This window comes from Pleurodeles waltl, chromosome 5 (assembly GCF_031143425.1).
Source record: "Pleurodeles waltl isolate 20211129_DDA chromosome 5, aPleWal1.hap1.20221129, whole genome shotgun sequence".
In the NCBI taxonomy this organism is placed as follows: Eukaryota; Metazoa; Chordata; class Amphibia; order Caudata; family Salamandridae; genus Pleurodeles; species Pleurodeles waltl.
This window is the reverse complement of record NC_090444.1, coordinates 1757487967-1757514186: the sequence shown is the minus strand read 5'-3', so window position 1 is coordinate 1757514186 and position 26220 is coordinate 1757487967. Positions and strand designations below refer to the sequence as shown.

General features: G+C 43.0%; 1 protein-coding gene across 1 annotated transcript in view; it reads left to right on the top strand.

The window, feature by feature from the left end:
* The window catches only part of BLK (BLK proto-oncogene, Src family tyrosine kinase), a 380194-nt gene that overhangs the window by 176573 nt on the left and 177401 nt on the right, over positions 1-26220 (top strand). Inside the window, exon 3 of the mRNA XM_069236157.1 lies at positions 19744-19792. Coding sequence (XP_069092258.1) covers positions 19744-19792 — 49 coding nt within the window. The remainder of the gene's footprint in view (positions 1-19743; positions 19793-26220) is intronic.

The window sequence follows — 26220 nt, the reverse complement described above, 5'->3', positions numbered from 1 at the left end:
TGATGTTTTAATGATTTGGGCTCACAACTCTCCTGCTATCAGGACAGGATTGTGTATGCTCATGACAAATATGGTGGGTCAGCCTGGAAGGAATACGATAAGGAGTTCAGAAGGATTAAGGCCACCAGGCCCACGCTGGCTTGGGATCAGATAGATGTCATAACTTCGCCCCGCTGTATGAAACCCCACCGTGCTGACGATACTGCTGATTCTGTTCGTGCAGGGATGGGGTCCACTAGCGGCCCGGGGGTGGGAAGAAAGGAGCCTCTTGAAATTTTAACAAGCAAGCATGTACCCGGCCTGCTGGGACCTGTAGGTTTAAGCATAGTTTAAGGATTACTGTTCATTCTGTGTCTTGGCATTCCATCCAGTCCAAATGCTTTACAAAGTCCAAAAAGAAGGGTGCCAAAAAACAGGAATGATCACCTATGTTTCGACAAAGGCCCTCTCCGGTTAATTTGATGGTTCAGTGGCTCAACGTATATAATAATCATTTGGCAGTGCAGACACTGTATGAAGGTTTCAAGAACAGTTTCAGAATCCCAGCGGAAGGTTGCATGGTGCCCCTTACTGTAGGAAGTAGCAGTCGGTCAGATCCAATCCTAGGGTGGCTAGGGTGAAGATATTGAAGGAGTTAACTCTTGATAGGGTGGGAGGCCCGTTTGACGCTAACCCCTTGAGAGTTTCATACGCTCTCCCCCAAGGGGGTCCCTAAAAAAGAACCTGGTGAGTTTAAGTTGATACATAACTTATCGGCGCCCAGGGGTCACACCGACACCCACTGACCACGCACGCAACCTAGGATTCATCCTGGACTCATCGCTATCAATGACCCAGCAAGTCAGCACCATCTCTTCCTCCTGCTTCAACACCCTCTGCATGCTTCGGAAGATCTACAAATGGATCCCCACTGAAACTAGAAGGACGGTCACCTAAACCCTCGTAAGCAGCAAACTGGACTATGGCAATCTTCTCTACGCAGGAACCACGGCCAAGTTCCAGAAAAGACTGCAACGCATACAGAACACCTCTGCATGCCTCATCCTGGACATCCCCCGCCACAGCCACATCACAGCCCACCTGGAAGCCCTGCACCGGCTCCCCGTCAACAAGAGAATCACGTTCAAACTCCTCACCCACGCTCACAAGGCACTGCAGAACACAGGACCAGAATACCTCAACAGACGACTCTCCTTCTACACCCCAGCCTGACAGCTTTGCTCCGCTGACCTTGCCCTCGCCACCATCCCATGCATCAGCAGAACGACCGCCGGTGGCAGATCATTCTCCCACCTCGCCGGCAAGACGTGGAACACTTCCCACTCACCTGCAACAGACACAGGACCTACCTTCAGGAGACACCTCAAGACTTGGCTGTTCGAGCAGTAGCAGCCCCTCCCTCCCTGCACCTTGAGAGCCTCACGGGTGAGTAGTGCGCTTTACAAATGATCTGATTGATTGAATAATTGATTGAGAAACAAGGCAATTGGTGGTGCATTATGCTTCCATTGATCTAGCGATTCAGATGCTGCAGGAGCTGGATGAACCCTGAACATTAAAGACAAAATCTAACATGGGTCTGCTTTTTCCTTACTTCCTGTACACCCGCAGGATTTCCACCACTTGGTTTTCAATTTGAAGGAGCATTTTATTTTGATAAATGTATGCCTATGGGCTGCTCTGTTTTGTGTTCCTATTTTGAGAAATTCAGTACATTCCTAGAGTGGGTCTTCAGGCGGAGGTCGGGATATCAATGGGTGTTGCACTACCTCAACAACGTTTTCTTTCTGGAACCATCCAGAACAGGCTGTGAGGTCTTTCTGTGACTTGATGGAAGAATTTGGGGTTCCACTGGCTCAGGGCATGACACTGGGGCCTTCGACCATATTGAATTCCTTGATATAGAGCTTGATTCTGTGGCAGGAGTCTTGAGGCTTCCAGTGGAGAAGGTAAACGCAGGATTGTCTAGAGGCTAGAAAGGTTACATTACATCAGATACAGGTCTTGGTTGGGCAACTGAATTTCAACTTGCAGATCAGTCCCCTGGGGCACCCCTTTTCCCGGTCCATTGCCCAAACCATGTCTGGCCTAAAAGCGAAGCACCATCACAGTAGTCTATCCAGTGAGGTCAGACAGAATATGAGGATTTGGGAGATATTTCTGCAGGATTTTGATGGGACAGTGGTGTGGTCTGCCAGCCCAGAACCAATGAGGAGCTAAGTATCTTCACCGATGCAGTAGGAAGCGAGGGCTTTGGGGCTATTCTGGGCTCAGCATGGTGTGTGCAGCGGTGGCCCAAGTGGGTGCAGTCTGGGTTGGTTAGTAACATTGGTTTCCTTGAGTTGTTTTCATTCCTGATAGCATTGTCAAATTGGTCAGAGCACTTTGGCAACCAGTCCAATGTGTTCTGGTCTGATAATATAACAGTATTGAAATGCATCAATCTGCAGGCAGCGAAATGCAAGATGATTCTGAGGCTGTTGAAAGAAATTGTACTGCTGTGTTTGAAGTTAAATGTGCTGTTCAGAGCCAAACAAGACCCATGCATGTTGGACAATACTGCTGATGCATTGTGTCGTTTCAATTTGCAGGCTCCCCTATGCCTTTCCCGGACCATCTGTGGCAGCTTGGTGCCCAAGCTTACCTGACAATGTGGCAGCCAGCCTAGTGCTTAGGACAAGCGTGCTTACGAAGGGGCATTTAACACTTATTGCAAGTTCTTGGGGCAATAGAAGGTGGTGGATTGGGTTGCTTCCACTTCAGTCATGGCATTCTTGGGGTCCCTGAGGGGCAAGGTGCAGTCGATAAAATGTGCCTGGTGGCACACCCGAGAAATATCCTTTTTTGCTAAAATGCTAGGGCCCGCGGATGGGACCAAGTATTTCTTGGTGAAAAGGGCCTTGAAGAGTTGGCAGCGATTAGAGGGAACCACGCCTGATGGTAGGAGCCCTATTGATGCGCACAAGCTAGCTGCAATTCTGGGATCCCTGGGAGGCATCTACTGGCCAGAAGATGAAGTCCAGCTCTTCAGGGCGGCATTTATCTTTGCCTTTTATGGGGACCTCATGGTGAGTGAGTTGGTGACCCAAAACAAGAGGGATATTGGAGGGGAGTTGCAGCTGGTGGATATTCACTGGCTTGAAGGGGTGCTGGTGATTAATATTCCAAGCTCCAAGATGGATCAGGTTAGCAGGGGTGTCCAAATCATATTTTGTAGGGCTAAAGATAATGCGTGTTGCCCCGTAAGTAACCTTGAGTCATTCCTAGTGCAAAGGGCAGAAAAATGGAGGTTCTGGAACAAGAAACATGGCTCACCACTGGGACCAGTCATGATCTCACTCAAAGGCCTAAACTGGATACGCAGGAACAGTTTTTTAGCTAGTGCCAGGAAACTTGATGTATAGTGTCTCTGTGAAGGTTAGCTAACCAACATCTGTAAATATGAAGTGTTACTGCGTGTGAACTTTGGAAATGTTGTGTGTTTTTCAAAATGCAAAAAGTTCGTTTTTGTTAATAAAAATAGCTGGGAGTTCATGACCCCTAATCCAAGAACTGTGTGGAATTGTGCATGGCCCGGTGGAGTATAGTTGGATGGGTTGGTAGGAGGATGGTTTATGGATAATGGAGAACGACTTGGCGACAACAGGCCCTCTAATGAATTTTGAGTAGTGTCTTTACGAGTACGGAGTGTCCACACAGTCTTTTTATTATGTACTAAGACGCCACACTCGTAAATATACTACTCGCAAAAGCCTTTTTATATAGTAAACAATCGTAAACTTACACAAAAGTGTATGTTTAACTTTGTGAATCAGGCCCTTTGATTGCATAGGCGCAACAAATCCTGTGTAAAGCCCCAGAAACATGGTTTACATGTCTACCTTACAGGCAACTAACACTTTTTTAAATTCACATTTTGTTAGAATTAAACAGATCATAAACATAATAGGGGTTATAAAAGGAGTCAAGCATCGGCAGTTCATCTGCACCTGACTGCGCTAGTTACTCCCTTCTGACATGGGACTGCTACACATTGTGAATTAATGAATCGCAACTGCCATTGAAACTTCTGTTAGTTGCACAACTTTGATTTGATGACAATGTTTGTAAAAGTTTATTAAAATATTTTTTTTAAGTCAAGCATAATAAACAATATAAAAGGAATCAGTTGTCTTAAAAACAAGCTATATTGCGAAAAAGTATAAATACAGTACTAAAACCTTTAACAGACATTAATCATTAAAAGTCTGTGGGAGTCAGAATTAAAAAAAGTAATCTATCCAAAAAGGTTAATTTATATGTGCAAATTTGACTTATGTAGATCAGAATTTTCATAGCTGATGGTTTAAGCATGTCGTGTATCCAAGCCCATTCACTTAACGTGCATTTATTTTTTAAATTCCAGATCTGGACACAAGTCAGTGATATGAAACACATATTAAAATTATCACTTTACTATATACCTTAAATTCGCTTTCACAATCCGAGTTGATTTTGGCAAACATTTAAACCCAAGATTATCTCACACATGGACATAAAAATAGGTAACATGAGTTTGCCACCTTTGGGCCACATTTCCAACATTTACCATTCTCCAGTTTTTCAAGTCGAAGAGGAAAGCAAAATATTCCTTATTAGGATGTTTTCTGTTGAGTCATTCTTAATTTGAGATCATATCCCACCCATTTAGATTGGTTCCAGCTGTCGAGTTCCACTAGTCCATGTGTGACGTGTTGCTCCAGTCCAGTTTTTTTTTTTCTTTGAATGCTGGGACTTGTAGTCGTGTTTTATAATGGAATAAACCAGGCTACAAATTCCAGAATTCAGAGAAAAATGGCCTACAGTAGCACATCACGCACGGACCCAGGAAACCTGGCAGGGCTTAATCCAGTTCAGTTTTTTTTATTAGAATTCTACGAACTGTAGACCTGTTTTGATACGAAGTAAAATAAAATATTGTGTCCCAGAATTCTAAGAAAAAACAGGACTGGCCTACCAAGTCATGCAAGAACCTCTGAAACTTGGCAGCTATGTCTAATTTAAACCTATAACGTTTCCAAAGTGAATCTGTACCTCCAACCAATATTTAGACCATGGTTGGTTCATAATTTAACAAAGAGTTATTCTAATCTGTCTCAGCTTTTAAATATGCATTAAAGGCTGAATATTTGTTTTCTGGATCCTTATGAGAGTGTACCCAGTTTAACCAAACAAAGATCCTCTACAGTTTGAGGTGATCGGATTTAAAATAATATTCTGGGCACGTCTTTAATACACATGCACAATTTGCTTGCTATGTGCGTAATGTATGAATCTGGCAGCTGCAGCATCCTTTGGATTTAGATACCAGAAGCACAATTTACAACTGAAATCACCCCCCCATTGGAATGAGGTCCTTATTATTTCTCCAAATTTACACACAGAATAGATCCCAATTACTTTACAAGACCTCTGGTTGATTATTATTCCAGAGTTTCACGTGTGTTAGTATTCCAAATTGAGGATTATGTTATAAATGCATTACAACATGATACGTGACAAATATTTGGGATCGTTCACATACAGGTTACGGATGTTGTAGAATGATTACATCACTTGAGTACAGTCAGTGTTACAAACATCAACACATGTACTCTCCCAAAATACATATGGGGGTCATTTTGACCCTGGCGGTCCGAGACCGCCAGGGCTAAAATGACGGAAGCACCGCCAACAGGCTGGCGGTGCTTCCTGCCCTATTACGACCGTGGTGGAAGCGCCGCAGTCGCACCGCCGGGGCCGGGGCCGGCGGTTTCCCGCTGTTTTAACCCCGGAGGTGATAATCTGCCAGGGCAGCGCTGCAAGCAGCGCTGCCCTGGGGATTATGACACCCCTACTGCCAGCTTGTTTCTGGCGGTTTGCACCACCAGGAAGAGGCTGGCGGTAAGGGGTGTCCTGGGGCCCCCTAACAGGGCCCCGGCCAGCTTTTCACTGTCTGCATAGCAGACAGTGAAAAGCGCGATGGGTGCAACTGCACCTGTCGCACGGCCGCAACACCGCCGGCTCCATCAGGAGCCGGCTCCTATGTTGCGGCCTCATCCCCGCCGGGCCAGCAGGAATGTCATAATGGGGGCAGCGGGAGTGACCCCCATAGTGTAAATGGCACTCTAGGCATTTATGTGCTTTACTTTGTGACTGTAGAGTAGGCCTGATTCATGTGGTGGACAACAATATATGTATATAAATGTACTCACCAACATAGTTACTTCAAAATGTTACAGCAGTGCCCACACCTTTAACAGTCTGTCTAGCGGGGATTCCCCAGGGCAACAATATAGGTTCACTTCCCGCTATTCCTGGAGGTGAGTCAGGGGATTTGTTCCACCAAACATGGACGGAAAGTCTACAAAAAATTCAGAGATACAGCCCACATGTCACTAACTCCTCTGTCAAGGGTGAGCTGTGAAGCTGATCCTTCCACCTTATTATCAAGCCTTGTTTGAGTCATCTGTGTCCTCAGGTCTTCTCCCTTTGGAGTTGTGTCCAAGCTCATAAGGCACAATCAGCTAAACAAAGTGCCTTGAAGTGGAGAGCAGAGCCAGTGGTCTAAGAATTGTGCATCCAAACCTGGTTACATTCCTTCAGGTTATATAGTAATCTGCCCACCATCTTCTGAACCTACTGCACTTTCTGGGTCATTCCGGAAGAGTGGCCTGGGTAACATATATTTGTATATTCTATTCTGTGAATCGCAACTCATCCAAAGGGTCATGGAGACGGTGGGGAACAAAGGATAGAATATTTTCCAGCAGTCTCATTTGGTGGCAGCATGTGGAGACCACAGAGCTCACCTGTACACCCAGAGAGAACTACCTACCAAGAGAAAACAAAGATTCTCCATCTTGGAGAATGAGAATAGTGGAGTTCCAATTTCACATAATCCAAAAGCGTGGTTCCATAAACTTTCCTATACAAGAACCAGTATCTCTCAGCAATAGACCTTATCCACTCTAAGCTTACAACTCTCACAGATTCAACACTTGATTTGATAGACTTGGCATCACTGATACTAAAAACCTCTTTCCAACCTACAAGCACGCCGTCCTTACAGACAGATAACTAGACTGACCCAGTGTAATCTTCAAAGGAATGCCTCTCAGCTTTCTTTTTATGCATTGACAAATGTATCAATTTCTGCCAGTGTTTCATTTCAACATATAATAATAAGTGCAGGGGCCTAATGGTTTTATTAGGACCCCACTGCCAGTGTAGGCACATGTTGAGGTTGCCAAATATAAAGTGTAGGAAAGGACATGCTTTTTGTCATGGCTCCCCATTTTTCCTTCTTGATTTTCGCTGACTTGTGACTGGGTGCTATGCCACTGCAAAACTATGGGGGTCATTCCGACCCTGGCGATGTTGGAGGATGCACCGCCAACAGGCTGGCGGTGCATCAAGGGCAATTCTGACCGGGGCGGTAAAGCCGCGGTCAGAAAAGGGAAACCGGCGGTTTCCCGCCGGTTTTCCCCTGCCCCTGTGAATCCTCCACGGCGGCACTGCAAGCAGCGCCGCCATGGGGATTCCGACCCCTTTCCCGCCAGCCTGGTTCTGGCGGTTTTCACCGCCAGAACCAGGCTGGCAGGAACGGGTGTCGTGGGGCCCCTGAGGGCCCCTGCAGTGCCCATGCCAACGGCATGGGCACTGCAGGGGCCCCCTAACAGGGCCCCACATTGATTTTCAGTGTCTGCCTAGCACTGAAAATCGCGACGGGTGCCACTGCACCCGTCGCACACCAGCAACTCCGCCGGCTCCATTCGGAGCCGGTTTCATCGTTGCTGGGGCTTTCCCGCTGGGCGGGCGGGCGGGCGGCCTTTTGGCGGTCGCCCGCACGCCCAGCGGGAAAGTCATAATGACCGCCGCGGTCTTTTGACTGCGGTACGGTCTTCTGGCGGTTCCCGCCAGGCGGGCGGCTTCTGCCGCCCGCGGGGGTCAGAATGACCCCCTATATGTCTTCAAAGAGCACCATTGTCTCTGTCTGGACTGCAGTTTAGAAGAAGACCTGTAAATGAAAGTGACTTGGCTATGTAAGAAAATTATTGGTCTATGTTAGATAAGTCACTACTATACAGTGTTTATAAAATAGAAATATGTATTGTCAGTAATATATAAAACTGGTGCATGGTACATGTTGAGAATAGTATACGCGCACTGTGAGCAATTGCCCAAAATCTGTTTTCACAGTGCAGCTAAAGCTACATCTTCTATTAAAAAATGTAAATTAGCACTTGTATAGCGCACTACTCACCCGTTAGGGTCTCAAGGCGCTGTACTCATACCGCTATGGGACCCCTCCTGGCTTTTCCCTGTGAGGCACCCACTCCTGAGCACCCCCAGGGTGAAGCCAGGCATCCAAGCGCTGTTGGGGCCGTTGTGGAGATTAAGCAAGCTATTGCCCAGAGTTGCAGAGTGGGACCCATGAATTAGATTAGGCACCGAGGCGAGAATTATCTGGTCAAGGGGAATTGAGCCCAAGACCTGCCGAAGCGGGACTTGAACCCTGGTCTTGAGCCAGATCTCTGCTTCAGGGTCTGCCGCTCTAACCATTGAGCCACACTTCTCCACACAATTTATTAGCAGGCCTAGCTCTAGATAAAAACCATTAATGTATATCTTCTCCAGGGAAAATGACAGAGTAATAATCCTAAGTTATTTTTGTCTTCAAAAAATAAATTCAAAAATACAATTCAATGGTGAAAGTAGATGTTTGCTAACTTTAGTGGAAAAGTAACTTTAAGAAAGTGTACATTGTGCTGCCTTGAGCTTTGGCTTAGTGATGCCAAATGGAGCTGGCCCAAACCAGTCCCATTCATTGCTATACTCATCACTGACTCTTTAGACACCAACCCTAGCCGGAGGTAAAGCAAATCTGGACCCTAACACAGGGGATGACACCACGGCACCTCATGTAAATTTGGGAGCTGCTATGGACGGACCAGGGCTTCTCCAGGTAGAGGATGGCAACAGCCGTTTTGGTTTTACAGTTACTGGAAATTTTTGAAGAAGACCAAGAGAGGAAGTACTGAAAAAGGAGATGGGTTAGAGCAAGAGTCAATACTGGGTGTGAGAAATTCTGCAGTCACTGACTGGAGCAAGAATAAGACAGGCACCTCCCCTCCACCACCTAAGAACACTCCTGGATCTTGGAAGAAAACTTCTTAAAAGGAGGAGGACTCTGGCTGCTAGAAGAAGTGCACCAATGGGTGCAAGTTAAATGTTGTATTGGGGCTGAAGTGTGTATTTACACCAACCACCTACATGACCAAAATATATCCGCAAAGCACCATTGTCCTCTGGCTGGGTTGCAGGTAAAAGCATTGCAATGAAACATGGCAAGGTAAAGTGATTTGGCCATGTAGAACAACTTATTTTGATATACCTAACAACTCTTGACTCCTGATGGCACCCACGGACTGATTCTGCTCTCTATGGTTGGCCTCCTAATTGCCTGCTCCAGGCTTTGGATCTGGCCCTTTCTACAGGGTCACCCACCCCAGATTTTTGCCTTCCTCTTCCTTTCTTTTACTGAACTTGGTTTTATTGGATTTTCCATATTAACAGAGTAAAACATACTGGAGATAAAGTTAAAAAGACAAAATCATTATCTTCAGGAGAAGTAAAAACAAACTAGGCATGTGGCATATGGGCGGAATAAAACAGAGAAGGTTCCAGAATATAAATATGTTTGGGTCTGGTTAGATGCGAAAGGGTCTTTGAGGAGAAAGAAGGCATCAATAAAAAATAAGGAGTGATAGAAATGGGGTCTTTGGTTGGCAGTCAGGTTACCCCCTGTCGAAGCAAGGACCCTCTCTCTAGTCAGGGTAAGTCACACACAATCCAAATTATCCTGTGCCCACCCTCTGGTAGCTTGGCACTGAGCAATCAGGCTTAACTTAGAAGGCAATGTGTAAAGTATTTGCGCAATAAATCAGACAATAACACAGTATAAACACAGAAACATACACCACACAGGTTTTAAAAAAAAATAGAATATTCATCTGGATAAAATATGGTCAAAACAATCAAGATTTGATAAGTACACGTTGAAATATCACTTTAGAAAATGATAAAAAGAGTCTTACGTTTTTAATTCTTAAAAGCAATGTGTCTCTTGCAAGCACAAAGTACCTGGTTTGCGTCTAAATTATCCGCAAAGGACCGCAGAGGAGGAGATGCATGGAAAATGGGGAGGTGTGCGTTGGTTTCTCTGGGTGCACACAGACGATGCGTCAATATTTTTCATGCAGCCAGGGCCTTGCATCGATTTCCAGCGCCCGGACTTGGATCCTCTTTGGGTTGCAGGGTATTTGGACGCCCCAGGGACGATGCAGAGAAATCCTTGGCGTGCAGGAAAACGTCGCAGGAGCTGCATTGATCCGGTGGGCGATGCGGGGAAGTTTCTGTCGCACGCCAGGTGCTGTGTCAATTCTTCTTGCAGGAAGTAGGGCTGCGTTGTTCCGGCTCGGCTATGCGTCGATCCAGTGGGCCGTGCATTGGAATTCTGATCGCAACGCTGGTGCTGTGTGGATCTCCACTCGGGGAGCCAGGCTGCGTCTGGTGATTTTCTCACCACGTGCAAGCTGTGCGTCATTTCTGGCAGGCTGCGCGTCGAAATTTCACTGCAAAAGGAGTTCTTTGCAGAGATGAAGTCTTTCTGGCCCTCAGACTTCAGAAAACAGGAGGCAAGCTCAATCCAAGCCCTTGGAGAGCACTTCTCTGCAGAGCCACAAGGCAGCAGGCCAAGAGCAGGGCAGCAGTCCTTTGCAGAAAAGCAGTCAGGTGAGTCCTTTGGGCAGCCAGACAGTTCCTCTTGACAAGGTTGGTGGTTCAGCTCCAGAAGTGTCAATAGAAGTGTCTAAGTTGGTAGGGTCAGAGGCCCTGCTTAAATACCCAAATGTGCATTGGAAGTGGGGGAGACTTCAAAGAGTGACTTAAAAGTGCACAAGGTCCCCTGTCACATCCATCCTGTAAGCCAGGGTCCCAGTAGGGGGTGTGGCAGTCCTTTGTGTGAGGGCAGGCCACTGTCCTTTGACATGTAAGTTTCAGGCCCTCCACCCTCCCAGTCCAGGAACACCCATTCAGTATGCAGATGTGTGCATGCATGACTGAGAATACTGTGTTTGGGGTTGTCTGAGTGAAATACACAAGGGAGCTGTCAACTAACCTAGCCAGACGTGGATTGCAAGGCAAAGAAGGATTTAAGTGTGGAGAAATTCTCATTTTCTAAAAGTGGCATTTATAGAATAGTAATATTAAATCCAACTTCACCAAGAAGCAGGATTTTCTATTACCATTCCGGCCATGCTAAATATGACCTGGTTACTCCTTTCAGATCAGAATCTACCACTCAAACACAATATGAGGGTAGCGCTAATGCTATCCTATGAAAGGAGCAGGCCTCACAGATGTGTAAAACAGTTTTTCACTACCAGGACATATAAACTACACAGGAACATATCTAGCCTTTTTCCTACATAGCACCCCGCCCTTTGGGTTACCTAGGGCCTACCTTAGGGGTGACATATGTAGAAAAAGGGGAATTTAAGTCTTAGCAAGTACTTTTAAATGCCAAGTCGAATTGGCAGTCAAACTGCACACACAGGCCTTGCAATGGCAGGCCTGAGACACGGTTAGGGGCTACCTATGTTGGTGGCACAACCAGTGCTGCAGGCCCACTAGTAGTATTTAATTTACAGGCCCTGGGCACATGTAGTGCACTTTGCTAGGGACTTACAAGTAAATTAAATATGCCAATTGGGTATGATACAATGTAGAGAGCATATGCACTTTAGCCCTGATTAGCAGTGGTAAAGTGTGCAGAGGCCAGCAAAAATTATGTCAGAAAAAGAGGAGGAAGGCAAAAAGTTTTGGGGGCGACCCTGCAGAAAGGCCATTTCCAACAAGGAGCACAGACTCCAGGCCGTTCTATCAACCTCAGCAAAAAAGCAGAGTGGCCCCAGCATGGACCATATCCTGCAGGTTATGCAGGAAGAGGTCCTGCCAGCTCTGTCTTATGGACATGAAATCATGCTGGGCAAAGAGATATTGATAACAAAAATGTACAAAGGAGTTTTTGCCTCCCACAATCAGCATCGCCAACTTAAATTCCCTCAGAGGTTGGTCTTCAGCAGCAGTCAGCCTTCAGGAAAAAAGCATTCCTCAAACTGTGTCATGAGATCAGGTTGGCACCACCAGACACACTCAGTAGTATAATATGGAGCAAATTAAAAACTGCTAGAGTTAAAGCCACCCATGCCCAATATATGGAAGCATGTTTGGCCGAGCTTCGTCTCCCCGAGGTATGGAACTTGAGAGTAAGCCCAAATTAATTCTGGAAAGCATTGGACCTGAGTGCCTGGGCCCAGGGAACCACTGTTATTATTATGTCATATTATGTCATATGTTCATCTAGTGAAATGGCAAATTCAATCCCCAGAGACCAAATGCAAACTTTTTTTAAAAGTGCAAGAGACCCTGCTCCATATTATATGTTTATGCCCTGTACTACTTGAGCCCCATAGCCTGTTGCTCTGCCAACAATTTATTCTCCTATGTGTTCGGGCGTGTAGACAAGTTCTTATGGTAGCAATGAATCCGCAAAAACACAAACCTGAATATTAGGCTTGTCAATTTTTTGTCCATATTCTCTCATTTGATAAAGTCACACAAGAGTGAAGATTGAAGTGCACTTGTTTATATGTGAACAATGATTGTATGAACTGCTTTTACTATGTGATTTTATTGGTATTATGGCCTAAAAATCCTTACTCTTGTAAAATCAGTATAATACCACAATCACTTTTTGATGTTTGCACTCTTTGGATAAGCTCTAGTTTTAGCCAAATTATCTTTTTTACAAGTTCCCATGTATATTCATTGCATTTATTAATTCCTGCTTGGCTCTGAATATTCATTTTTTAATACACCTAGATAAAAAATAGCAAAGGTTTTATTAATCATGCAATAAACAAATATAGATATAAGTAGGACATGTGTACTTAAGTTTTAGATGTCCTGGCAGTGAAAACACTTAAAGTCGTTGTAAGGCCTATCTCTCCCATTGACTAACACTGGGTTACCTTATTACATTTAATAAGTGCTAACTTCAGATTAGGAACGGGTAGAGATATGCTGTTTACACTCAAATTAAATCAAATTAAAAATCCTCTTTAATAGTGAAGTTGGATATTAAGTTATAATTCTGAAAATTGCACTTTTAAAGTTTGTATTTTCCTGTCCCAACCAACTGTGCCTTTCTTACAGGATGGCTGGGGAGGAACTATGCCCAGCCTCACTTACACATGAAAGGGCTTTCCCTTCAATACACACAAAGGAACCTGACACCAGGCATTGCCCTACCTTTTGTCACCCCAGAGAGTTTGGAGCCTTTACCAGGGAAAGGGAAGGAACTTTCCAGAACCATTGTTGGGGGTAGGACAGGGAGTCACTCCACGCAAAGGCTGACATCAGATATAAATACTGGACGTCCAGAGCCACTCATAAGAACATTCCTGGGCCTATGGCAGAATCTGAAGAGGGACTGCCCTCTTGCCAGAGGGCTACCCTGGTGCTTGAAGAATTTCCTTGCTGTCTGTAGAAGTAAGACTGTACCTGCTTGCCTTGATTTGGGCTCCACGCAACTGCATATGGGACTGTTTGCACTGAAACTCTACTGCCTGCTTTGACTGTCAGATCAAAGCCACAGTGAGGCCTGCACTTTGCACCAACAGCAACCATCCGTGAGCGCCCGCAACACAAGATCTTCACTTTGCGCACCAGCAGTGACTACATCGACTGCTAACACGAAGCTCCAGCGATGACTGAATCTTCACGCTACAGCAATGAATGTCCATGATGCTTGACCTGCTCTTCCTACTGAAAGCCACCTCCATTCTCCATCCTCCAACTCAAATGGAACTCATTGTCCTGAACTTGAGATGATAACTCTTCACTGGGATTAACCTAGTCCTTGTATCTGACGCACTCCAAATGCAGTTGGCCTGAATTTGTGACTTTTTCCCTAGTCTAGCACAACCAAATGACAGTGAGTGGTGCTTTGTGTTTTTAAGTGCCAATATTTCCAGTTTGGATTTTTCTTGTGTTGTATTTTCACTTTCTTGCTGTTTGTGAGCTGCATAAATAGTTTACTCATCTAAGTTAAGCCTTTGTGGTTTTGTCCCAAGCTACCAGAGGGTTAAGCACAGCACAGGTTAATTTATCACTTTTCTGGTTTGCCTTGACAAGGACAGTGGTTGTTGCTTGAGGGGAGCTTCTGCCTTTCTCAACACATAACCCAGTTTCTCACATTGGTGTCCAGTAATCAGGTCCGGTACCTGTGTTTGTGCAGTATCACCCAAAAATCCTTGAATTAAACTGACATCAGAATTGACTCCTTTTTAAATTCTCCTTGATTGGCTACTTTCCATTCCTAGATTTAAGTGCTGCCTCACATTTTGTGCACCTGCAACTTTTGCCTGCAAAGATTGAGGGCCATATTTATACTTTTTGACGCTAAACTGCGCTAACGCAGTTTAGCGTGAAAAAAATTAGCGCCGTCTAACGCCATTCTGAAGCGCCATGCGGGCGCCGTATTTATTGAATGGCGTTAGCCGGCGCTAGCAGACCGGCGCTGCCTGGTGTGCGTGAAAAAAAACCACGTACACCAGGCAGCGCCGGCGTAGGGGGAAAATGGCATATGGGCGTCTTAAAATGGGGCAAGTCAGGTTGAGGCAAAAAAATCGTCTTAACCCGATTTGCGCCATTTATTTACGACGCCCATCCCCCATTAACATGACTCCTGTCTTAGTAAAGATAGGAGTCATGCCCCCTTGCCCAATGGCCATGCCCAGGGGACTTATGTCCCCTGGGCATGGCCATTGGGCATAGTGGCATGTAGGGGGGCACAAATAAGGCCCCCCTATGCCACAAAAAAAAAAATATATACTTACCTGAACTTACCTTAATGTCCCTGGGGTGGGTCCCTCCATCCTTGGGTGTCCTCCTGGGGTGGGCAAGGGTGGCAGGGGGGGTCACTGGGGGCAGGGGAGGGCAGCTGTAGGCTCATTTTGAGCCCACAGGTCCCTTAACGCCTGCCCTGACCCAGGCGTTAAAAAGAGGCGCAAATGCAGGGTTTTTTGCCCCGCCCACTCCCGGGCGTGATTTTTGCCCGGGAGTATAAATACCACACACATGCCACGGAGTCATTTTTTTAGACGGGAACGCCTCCCTTGCATCTCATTAACGCAAGGAAGGGGTTCACGCTAAAAAATGACGCTAACTCCGTGCACTTTGGCGCTAGACGCGTCTAACGCCAAAGTATAAATATGGCGTTAGTTTTGCGTCGAATTTGCGTTAAAAAAAACGACGCAAATACGGCGCAAACAGAGTATAAATATGCCCCTGAGTTCGATCTGTACAACATTGAAATCTTCACTATAGCAGAGCTGAGAGAGTTTTGCAAGGATATGGGGCTGCAAGGGATAAAAGGCTCTAAGAAACTGGAGTTCCAGATAGCCCTCCGAAGCTGGAAGGAGGTCCACAGAATGCAAGCTGCAGCAGAGAAGCAGGAGGGGTATGACTCTGATGATGAAGAGGATGAAATGGAGGACAGGGAATAAGAGGAGGATAACTTTTGAGTGGTTCCAAAGCTAGAAGGAAAGGAGAGATTTGAGGCAGACAGAGCCCATGAGAGGACTGAGCCGGAGAGTCATAGTCCTCGTGGAGAGAAAGATAGCTCAGGAGGAAAATAAACCTTTGTGGGCTCATGAACTGTGTCCCAAGATAAAAAGTTTGACTTGTGTGACCCACTTGGCTTAGCCAACATCTGCTACATCATGGTCAGCCTAATATTGCGTTTAGGTTGTAGTCATTTTACTTCTTCTAAATGTTATTTTCCTTAAAACTTTTTAAAAAGTCTCTCTAGTACTTCTTATCTGATTTTGAAGGCTTTGATGTTTGTCCTCTATTTTTGTAAGTTGCTTTGGGAATTTTACTATGTTATTTTTTTTACTTTATAAATATTGGTGCTGCTTGAATTTAATATGCATTTTTGTGGGAATTTGCTACTGCTATCAGGATTTGAGAAGCATTCCACTGAGAACTATGATGGCAACTGGCCAGAGTGTGTTTATTAAGTTGGTGAGGATACTCCTTCCCAAATTAAAAACTGCCTTTCTGACGTCAGCACTGCCTAGCTTTTATTCCACTCAATGACTCTTTCTTCCACCACACAACAGTTCCTTACTTTTTATCTCACTCTTGCAGTTTTATTACATTTCTGCTTTCTCCCTTTCAAATGTTTGCTTTCCTCCTTCTTTCTCCTTTTTCTTGTCCTTCTCTGTTTTGCTAATGATGAAAAATAAGTCCCCAAAAATGATGCAGTGCCCACTATCTGTAAAGAATGGAATAAATTAAGTACTGATCCCTACCTTGGAAGAAACCATCATAAAATCCACTTTGTCCAAACTCAACTCCCTCAATGGCACTTGTTATGAAGATAATGTCTTGCCACTGTCGTTCATCAAAGCTCTCTCCAGAAATGCTCTCTTATCATACATTGTCAATGCCACCTTTGCTCAAAGCATCTTCAGAGGAGCTCGGATGACAGGCCAGACTCCTTCATCATAAAGAAATCGACACTAGAATTTGATGACCTTGCCAATTACCGGCCCATCACTTACCTACCATTCATAAGCAAGATCATTGAAAAAGCAGTCTGTGGTCAACTCCAAAACCAGATCAATGTTGTCTTCTTCACAATTATCAGTCTGGCTTCGGATCACGCTGCAGCAAAGGTGCTGCATACTTACACATTGTAAATGACACCCTCTTGACCACAGATGAAGATGATCTCTGCCTCTGATATTGCTGGACTTCTCCACTGCCTTTTACACAGTTGGCCAACTCACCCTTATATACACAACCCCATGTCTCTATTGGGATTCACTGGGAATGTCCTTCCCTGGTTCTCCTACCTTTCCAACACAAATCTCAAGTGCACAAAAGCCCCTACCACTTTGATGTTCCTCATGGCACCATACGGTTTCCTGTCATCTTCAGCATACACATCGAGCTGCTTGGTGCTTTACTCACAGATAACAGCATAAAGCTTCACTGATATGTTGATGATAACATGATACACAACTCTACTTGAAAGTCTCCTCTTCTTCAGACATCCAGTGCCTTCAAACTCCGTTTGCATGTCATTCAGACCTGCATGCCCAGCGCCTACCTGAGGTTACACTGTACCTTGTTTATTGTTCTTGGCAAATTCCTGGAATTTGCCAAGAACAATAAACAAGGTACAGTGTAAACTGGGCTCAATGATATGAATCTTGACAGCTTTGAACGCAGCTTTCACCATATGCCAAGCCACTTGGATTCACCCTAAACACCAATCTAACCCTGACGGACCACTTTGCCAAACAATAAAGATGGCCTTATATGAGTTCTCTCTTTTAAAGACAGTCAAGCCATTTTTTCAGAAATTGATTTCAGAATTGACTTTAAAACCCTTCTAATCTTGCATCTGGATGGTGGTAATGCCCTACTCTGCTGCATGTCTTTTCCAGGGGCTGAAACAATTTGATGACATCACTCCCATCCTAATGGAAATGCATTCCCCTCCCCCCCCCCCTTGCTGGCCTGTGCCAACTTCAAAACCACCTTCATCATTTACAAAGCTATCATGACCAGCACCCACACTTATCTTGTAGACAATCTCACCATCGATGGTGGATCTTAGCACAGCCACAGCCACAACAGTATCAGGTTAAGCAGACTAAGCAGCGTAAAAATAGAAAAAAGCCAGCAGGCTCTTTCCATTTATGCACACAAGATCAGGAACAAAATTTCAGTATCCATCAGGACCGCACTACCTCTGCTCCAATGTAGGAGTCTTGAAGATACACCTCTTTAAAGAACACTACATCAACCATTCAATACCCAGCTTCCTTTTGTCTTACTCGTTGACTTTATGCTTGTCTTTATCCACATACAGCTGTCCAAGATGGACATTTAGGAGTGGGCTAGATAAGAATGTATTCAGTTCATCTCTCTGCCTCATTAACTCTTACCCCTCACCCTTTTTTTCTGGAGTCTCACTTTGCTCGAAAATTACTCCTGTCTTCCCCAAACCTGCCTCAGCCAAAGTCTCACCTTTATCCAGTCATTTTGCCTTATTTATTGTGACTATGCAGTCAACATTCAGATCAGCCTGAAACTGAAAACAGAAGAGTGTAACATAGAAAGCTGTCTTCTTCCAAATGATAACTGAAGAACTTGGAATCCCCTTATAACCAGATGCCATAAACTCTGTAATCCTGACAAGACTGTTGGCAGACACTCAGCTGAGCAATAGAAAACCCTCACACTTAGGGGGTTATTCTAACTTTGGAGGAGTGTTAATCCGTCCCAAAAGTGACGGTAAAGTGACGGATATACCACCAGCCGTATTACGAGTTCCATAGGATATAATGGACTCGTAATACGGCTGGTGGTAAATCCGTCACTTTTCCGTCACTTTTGGGACGGATTAACACCTCCTCCAAAGTTAGAATAACCCCCTTAGTCAGTAGTTATCTAGAAAATCTGCCTCCACTCTAAAGACCATAATTGCATACCAATGTCTAAGATCATGTTAAATAAAGCCTGTAAAATCTTTTTCACTTGTCAACAGTTGCACTTATTAATGCTGTTCTGGAGCTCACCATTCTTAAACCCCAAGTAATATTTACTTCTTGTGGTTTCTTAGACCTCAAATCCAATTCACAACTTATGACCAGTTTTTAATTTCCTGCATTCAAAGTCCCACAGCTAATGAGTTTATTGAAAATGATACTGTCGTTCTAGTGAACCACAGCAGTGACCACCTCTCTTTGTCTATGCCCTTTAGAATTTATATTAAATTGTAAGTGTGCTTTCGTCTAGAAAGCAATTCTCAAAGTTCTGTATTCCTATCACACGGGTTTATTTTGCTGCTTCTTCTTTGGTCGTCCCCTAGATATTTGACCATTGAACAAACTATTATGAAATTTGCTTTAGGAATACAGGGGCTCATTTGAATTTGGCACCAGGTAATGGACCCAGAATTATGGCAGAGGCAGCAGCTCTACCATGCCTGTGGTGGGTGGGCTGCCAAATCTACACTTGTCTGCATGGTTTTAGAAACTTTTCCTCCCTAAATGGCTCCTGCACATTTGAGAAAGATCCCTCGGAGGAAAAGGTTCTGTGACATAAGGTTCACTATGCTATGTTGGCAATTCTGAATTGTCATCACTTATGTGATCTCTGAAGATAGACCACCAAAGCAGGAGTCCTTCTTCAGCAATCATCTAACTAATGAATGACCCCATGAGCCGGGACATTTCAAGTATTTTTCTGTTTGTGGCCATCATGGTGTACGTGACTATTCCAAACAGAAAGGCTGCCCTAAAAGTGTGACCACACCAATACAATTGCTGTCAGCACTGGTTGAGCAATCGGTGGCTGGTAACCAGGATCTCCATCTTCCCTGCCCCTTAAATGAAACTGTGGAATAAAAAGGAGGATGCTTACCCTTGTTTTAACCTCTTCAGTTGAGAGCCTTAATAATTACATCTATCTATTAATGTTACTTTGTGGAAACCCTTTGCATGTACATTTTGTATGCCAATCATAATCATGATGCCTAATGATAATTTTAATAGTAATTTAAGGTGCCTCTTGCAGGTTAAAATACCCCTTCCCAGTCCCTGCACGAACCAGCCTTCGGATCAAGGTAAAATTCTGAGACCATAAAAAATTGTCATTGTTTGTGGCTGCAAAGAGTGTGTGTTGGCAGATAGGTAGGTACATTTACCAAAAAACTGAAGTATTGGAAGTAATTTCACAAGCATTCTTTCTGATTCCTGCACATTTCCCATGCCTCTTGCGGAGTTGTTTGGGAATGATGGATGTGCATCACAGGATCACAATAGTTTGTCCCCATTACATGGGTCTGTCTGAAGGTTTTTATGGGAAATATTGAAACTGCACTAACAGAAAATATAAATGTTATAGGTGCACTTTGCCTTTATCTTTATAATCCCATGTGCCTCTTAATCATAATGTGGTTATCATTTGTTTTTGTGATAAAAAACAAATATTGGAGGTTCTATTTGTCCTGATAAAGGCAGCATATGCCTCTTTGGTGAATCACATAGACCTCATCCTCAGGATTTATTTAGATGGGCCCTATGACTTCCTATAGGGTGTCTAGAATCAATGAGATGCCCCTGCTCTTACATTGAGTTGTGACACCAACATTCTTGACGACTAATAGGACCTTCTTGGGTAATATTTTAGTTTATTGTCTAGGTATGTAGTAGTTGGATCTATCCTTGACTAAATCATTCTCATGATGTAATATTTATTTTCTGTTGCTAAATAGAAAGAATCTTGCAAGGAGAAGTGGATGGGTTGTTTTATTTTTTTACCTCTTTGTCCTAATGTGCGTAGATGACACAGGTGATGAAATGTGTGTCCTTGATTAAGAATAACAATTATTTTTGGGAAGGAACCACGATTAGCGCAAAGTGAAGCCTTGAGTGAGTCATGATGTCTCTTCCCAACTTCAGCAATGGTGATTAACAGCATGATACATTCTGCATAGCTGCATGTGTGTTTTATGCCATGCCATTTTCTGTGTGTATCAAATTAAAAAAGACATTGACCAAAACCACATATAAAGGGTTGAATGTATCCAGTATTGTATAATTAAATTTAACAGATCCCATGACCATTGGAAGAATTGCTCCCAGGTGTAAAGTAACTGCAACATGCAATCTTTGAGGCAATAAAGAGTGTTTTATCATATGAATGTTGCTAGTACTTGTGGTTATAAACTAGGACTTGGTCATTGTACTGTAGTAGTGGTGAATATATAAATCTGTTTTAGTAGTACAGTTACTCTAAATTACTTATGTGATTGAGCCACATTTATTTTCACTGACAGGGCATAAATGTGTGTGTGGGTGTGTGGGTGTGTGCAAGTATATTTAGTGTACATATTTCATAACAATGTAATATGGTTCAGTGTTGCCATCCATGGGTTTTGGTGTCATCATAAACCATAAGGCTGAAGGTCGAGTGGTCAGTAAATGTCACCAGAACCCAAGACGGCAATATAGGATCATATTACACATGTGCCAATGATGTATTTGCAGAGTGGTTTAAGGACAGTCATTATGACAATATAATCCATAGCTCACAGAGCCAAATGCAATCCATACGACTTCACAATATTTGTACCAAAAAGTAAGAACATCTAAGACCACAGAGCAACTAATTAACATTACATTCTCAAACCAATAGGAAATACATTCATAATAATCTCTTTCACAATGGTATGAGTAAATGAATATTAAATCTCATCTGTAGGATCATTTACTACATTTATAATGGCACCTGTCACATCAAAGGTGAGGTCATGAGCATTATACATGGTGTACAAGACATGGTTTGCATGTCTTCTGTGCAAGGTTTCAATTGCAGTCCTAACCATACATGAATGTCAGTGTTTTCTTTAGATATAATGTACAATCATCAATCCAATGTAACTGTGTGTTTTAGTGATTTTTTTCAGCATATACTGCATTCTGGATTCCAGGGCTGTTCATAGTCTAAAGGGCCACATATGTCTTAGTTTTAACTCTTCAAAGCCCACAAACCCATTATTGTAATGCTTGTTTGTCGGAAAGTACTGGACAGATTTTCCTCTAACCAACGAAGGACACTTGCCTGAGCAAAGTTCTAGTTTCGTACCAAGTTGGGGGTCATTCTGTTCAGGGTTTTTTATGTAGCTGAGAGCAACGATTGATAAAGGAGTTAAAATGGGGAAAGCATTAACTGTTGCCCCCCTTGACAAATTTGCAAATATCAATAGTAACCTGAGCATGGTGTCTGCCAAGTGTTGCTCAGATCCATAAAACTGCTCCAAAGTTATTAGCAATTCAATGAGTATTTCACCCCCCCTCCCAAACTGAATCCCACTGATCAGATCTGCATGGAACAGGAGATTCCTATAAAGACCCTCTGTTCTGAGCACTGTGGACCAGTACGGCAAGCATTGTGATTTTTTAAAATGTTGTGTTTCATAACAAAACCTATTCTGGAATGCAGTTTGAAAGCAGACCTAATGTAACAAAAGCAAAAGAGACAATGATCACCAGTTATATTTTAATTTGGGCAGTTTTTATACCAAAAAAGGTTCACAGTATTGGTTTTGGACTCAGGCTCTCGTGAGATTAAAGAGGTGAGACTTCTCTTCCTACTACTGAATACCAGCAATAATTACTGTGATCCCTGTAACTTTTTAAAACGCATAGGAAAACCTATTGTTCTAAGTGGGTTGAAAGTGGACATGATGTAAATATAACACAAATTACAATCATATAGTTACATTTTAATTTCTGTACTTTTTTACCCCTGCAAGTGTTGCAGTAACAGGAACTCAAACAGCAAAGCCAAGGCATGTTGGATCCACCCTAGCCTGTTTTCCAGGGTTACTAGAGGATCTGTGAATTCTTATGGACCTCTGCAGAGGTTTGATTGGTTCTTAGCATCTATTCATCCCCCTTCAATTAGTGTATGTATATCTTCTCCTAACTCGCCATGGGCAGCCAAATCCCTAATACTCACAGCTTTAGCCTCAACTACTGCTGTACACAGATGTGGCCAGGCCCTGCACCCAACATGCTGTGGGTGGCCAACTCCCACAGCTTACATCCTTCAACTCTGCATGGTGTAGTTTGGCTGCAAGGTCTGGCCTTTGGTCCAGATAGCTCTATCAGCCCAAATATCTCTAAAATTTAACCTTTTCATGCCTAGACAAAAGCACATTTTAAAATGCTAATTTCTTTAAAACTACTACGTTGGTACTGATTTGCTCAACAGTGCCAAAGTTATTAGCAAAGCAAAAGAAATGTCTTCCATTGTAAAGTCCGAGATAACCATAATTACACGGGCCCTATCACCATCTCTGTAAAATATATCTATATCTATATCTAAAGTCGGATATTTGTCTTCAAATAGAGATGACATGGAAGCACTGCCGTCTAGAGTGTAAGTAGATTTATTATCCCTCCATTAAGCACAATCACTAATGCATTACTGGTTTTTGTTCACGGCAAATACATATTATTATAGTGTGCCTTTTGTCATTTCTACCATCACATGACCTTCACTTCCAATGACATCACAGTGGATTGTGGGAAATTTAGTTTGTGGTTTTTTGAAAAATGGCACAAATGTTTTAAAATATGCAATGTCATGAAAAACAAGTCAATATGTACAAACAAATCCAATAATCATGATTCAATACTGAAATCTAATTAATGCATTCCTCAACATATCCATAAGGATAATTATCAACTACTTCTCATTTGGACCAAGGATGCTCACTTCTCATGCTGTCCAAATCTTATATACCCTTATTTCAGTTCATGTAATTTATTGCCAGATTAATTCTGTTAATGCAAGTTCTATCATCATTCCAAAAATATCAAATATTTCTATTTAAATTAATTAAATTAATTCTCAGGATAGTTCATAATTGTCACATCAAATCAATATTTCTTCTTGAAAATGCTCCCCACCCTCTAGTGGGCTGTTTCTCTGATTATTAAAAATTAATTCAACTTTTATGGCATTGATTTAAATTTCTACAACTCAGTTCCAATTCTTTTAGTCCATCCCCTTGATGGGCTGCCACTTGATGTTGATTGTTACACATCAGTTCACATCAGTTCTGCTCATTGCTGGTAATCAATATCGTGCCAAGTCCGTGTGACTTGGTATTTATGAAACATACTGAATAGTACTCATTGCTGTCACAATTCCTAATCCATATATAACCCTTATACCTTGATCTATTTTCCACACAATAATCAAACTATAACAGCGATAACAGATGCAATGAAAATAATGCCAGGAAAGCAGATGTATATAGAGCTCTTCATCCTGATTGAAACATTCAGGGGCCATTGTTTCCAAATTCAGAATATACCATGACTCTAGTTTGCGTAATGTCGATTCTCTATCACCCCCTCTATATTGTTTTCCACCGCCTACCAAATGTTCTCAGAATTTTCCAATCACTTTCATGTTACATGAGTAAATTTGTGATATACATCTTGGAATGTTCATTTGCCCTAGTTTATGATGGGAACACTGCATGTGAAATCCAAAAAAGGATACTAGAACACTTGTGGGCAATGACTAATTAGGATAGATCATATCCAGCACTGAGACACTTTAAAACGCAGCATGAAAGTGATTGGAAAAAACTGAAAACCTTTGATATGCACATGGTGGAAAAAAACAGTCCCTACTTACCCCACTGAAGTTTCAAGATGACCAGTTTTATTCTGCCCCATTTACCATCCCACATGGATGCAGTTAGCATTTTATTCAGAGCTTTAATACACTGTCTGAGTCTAGGTGAGGGAACCCTGGAGCACTTAGATGTATTGTAGTTGATACACCATTTTTGCTATGGACATCCTACTCTAACAATAGCAATGCTTTCCAAAATGTTATTTAGGTTTTTTTTGTGTTTGTGTCCCTTTTCTGCATTCTGAGTGACATATGTTTGTAGACAACTAGAATTTGCTCATTGCTGCACCAGATTCCAGTATTTCTCAACATCCATTTGTTTTAATCTTTCTCGTGGGTATTGCTTAGCTTTGGACCAGTTTCTTTTTGAGCCTAAACAAAACATGAGCAAGTCTACTCAGATTACACAGGGAGCTTCTATGGTGGACCAAACTTTCCATCAGTGGCAAGAGGCTATTGGCAAATATTTCACTGATGACTTTTGTGTGCACATTTATCATAGAGAGGGGGTGATGTGACAAGATCCTACTATGATCTTTATATGGTTTTGGGGTAAGTACAAGCAAAGCTTCCTTCATAGAGGCTGGTCACATTCCAACATTTTACACTTCAGATATAGATCCCGAGTTTGTCTATGAGTTGCTCCCAACCTACGTGTCTGCTTATGTTTTATGGGAAAGTCATTACTACCAGGGGTTTTTACTAATTACATTTCCTTTACGTTGTTATTATTTCCTCTCTTGTGATCAGTGCATTAAGTGATTCTACTTGATCTTTAGTGAGGCAGCAGACATGACTATCAGATCTCAGGTTTCAACAAGAACTGACAAAAAGAGGAAAGTAAAAAGGGTGGGCAAAAGTAAAGCATCTGTGTGTATGGACTGTTATCCAGACTCTGTGCAATACCTATGAATGTAGCAGTGTCTGGACGCAGGGCCTTCTTTTTGGCGAGACTTAGATCCCAACCCAGCATAGATGGCCAACCCCTGCCATGTATGGTCAAATCCTGTGGTGTTCTGCAGTATCTTTTAAAAAGTATTTTTCAGCCTTTTGGACCTGTTTTGTGGTACATGCATACAACTTTGGTACAGTGATCCTGAAATATATGACATGAGCAAAAATTTCCCTCTTTCAAAGGGGGGATTATTTTTTTTAACTTAGATCTGTGAACAAATGGCCAACCTTGGTTTAAGGACTGTCCATTGTCTATTTGTCCAGATATCACTATCTTTTAGCCCTTTCAAGTTATACCAACACTAGTTCTTCAGCAACGACTGAAAGGATTTAGAGCAAAACAGGCAAAAGGGCTGCCCTGAGTAAAGCGCTAGCTTATGCCAAGTTTTGTATAATTTCACTCAATGTTTTTTCAGTAGCAGAGACAAAACATTTCTGGAAAACACTGCTTTTCTGACCCGCCCCATTAAGTGTTCCAACATGACAGGTGCAAGAAATTGGGTTGTTGGTTGAGTAGGGTGTTAATCTTCTTAAGCAACAGTCATAATTCCTGTGAGGGTGACCCACAAAAGTCACTAAATTAACCTGTGCTTAACCCTCTGGTAATTTGGCACAAAAGCAGCCAGGCATATCATAGAGACAATGTAAAGTGAAAACACACCACAAGAAAAGTCCGACACCAATTTAGAAAGGAGTAAATTGTAATAAATTATTTGGCCTCAAAACACAAAAATCCTATCAGGAGAACCACAGATATAAATTTTTAATTTTAAGATCAAAGTGCCAATCATGGATATCTAGAACCTAATTTACAAGAAACTCACACATTGGCCCTGATAACTCAGATTTGTTGCGCTGCCCAACGATTCCATTACAACA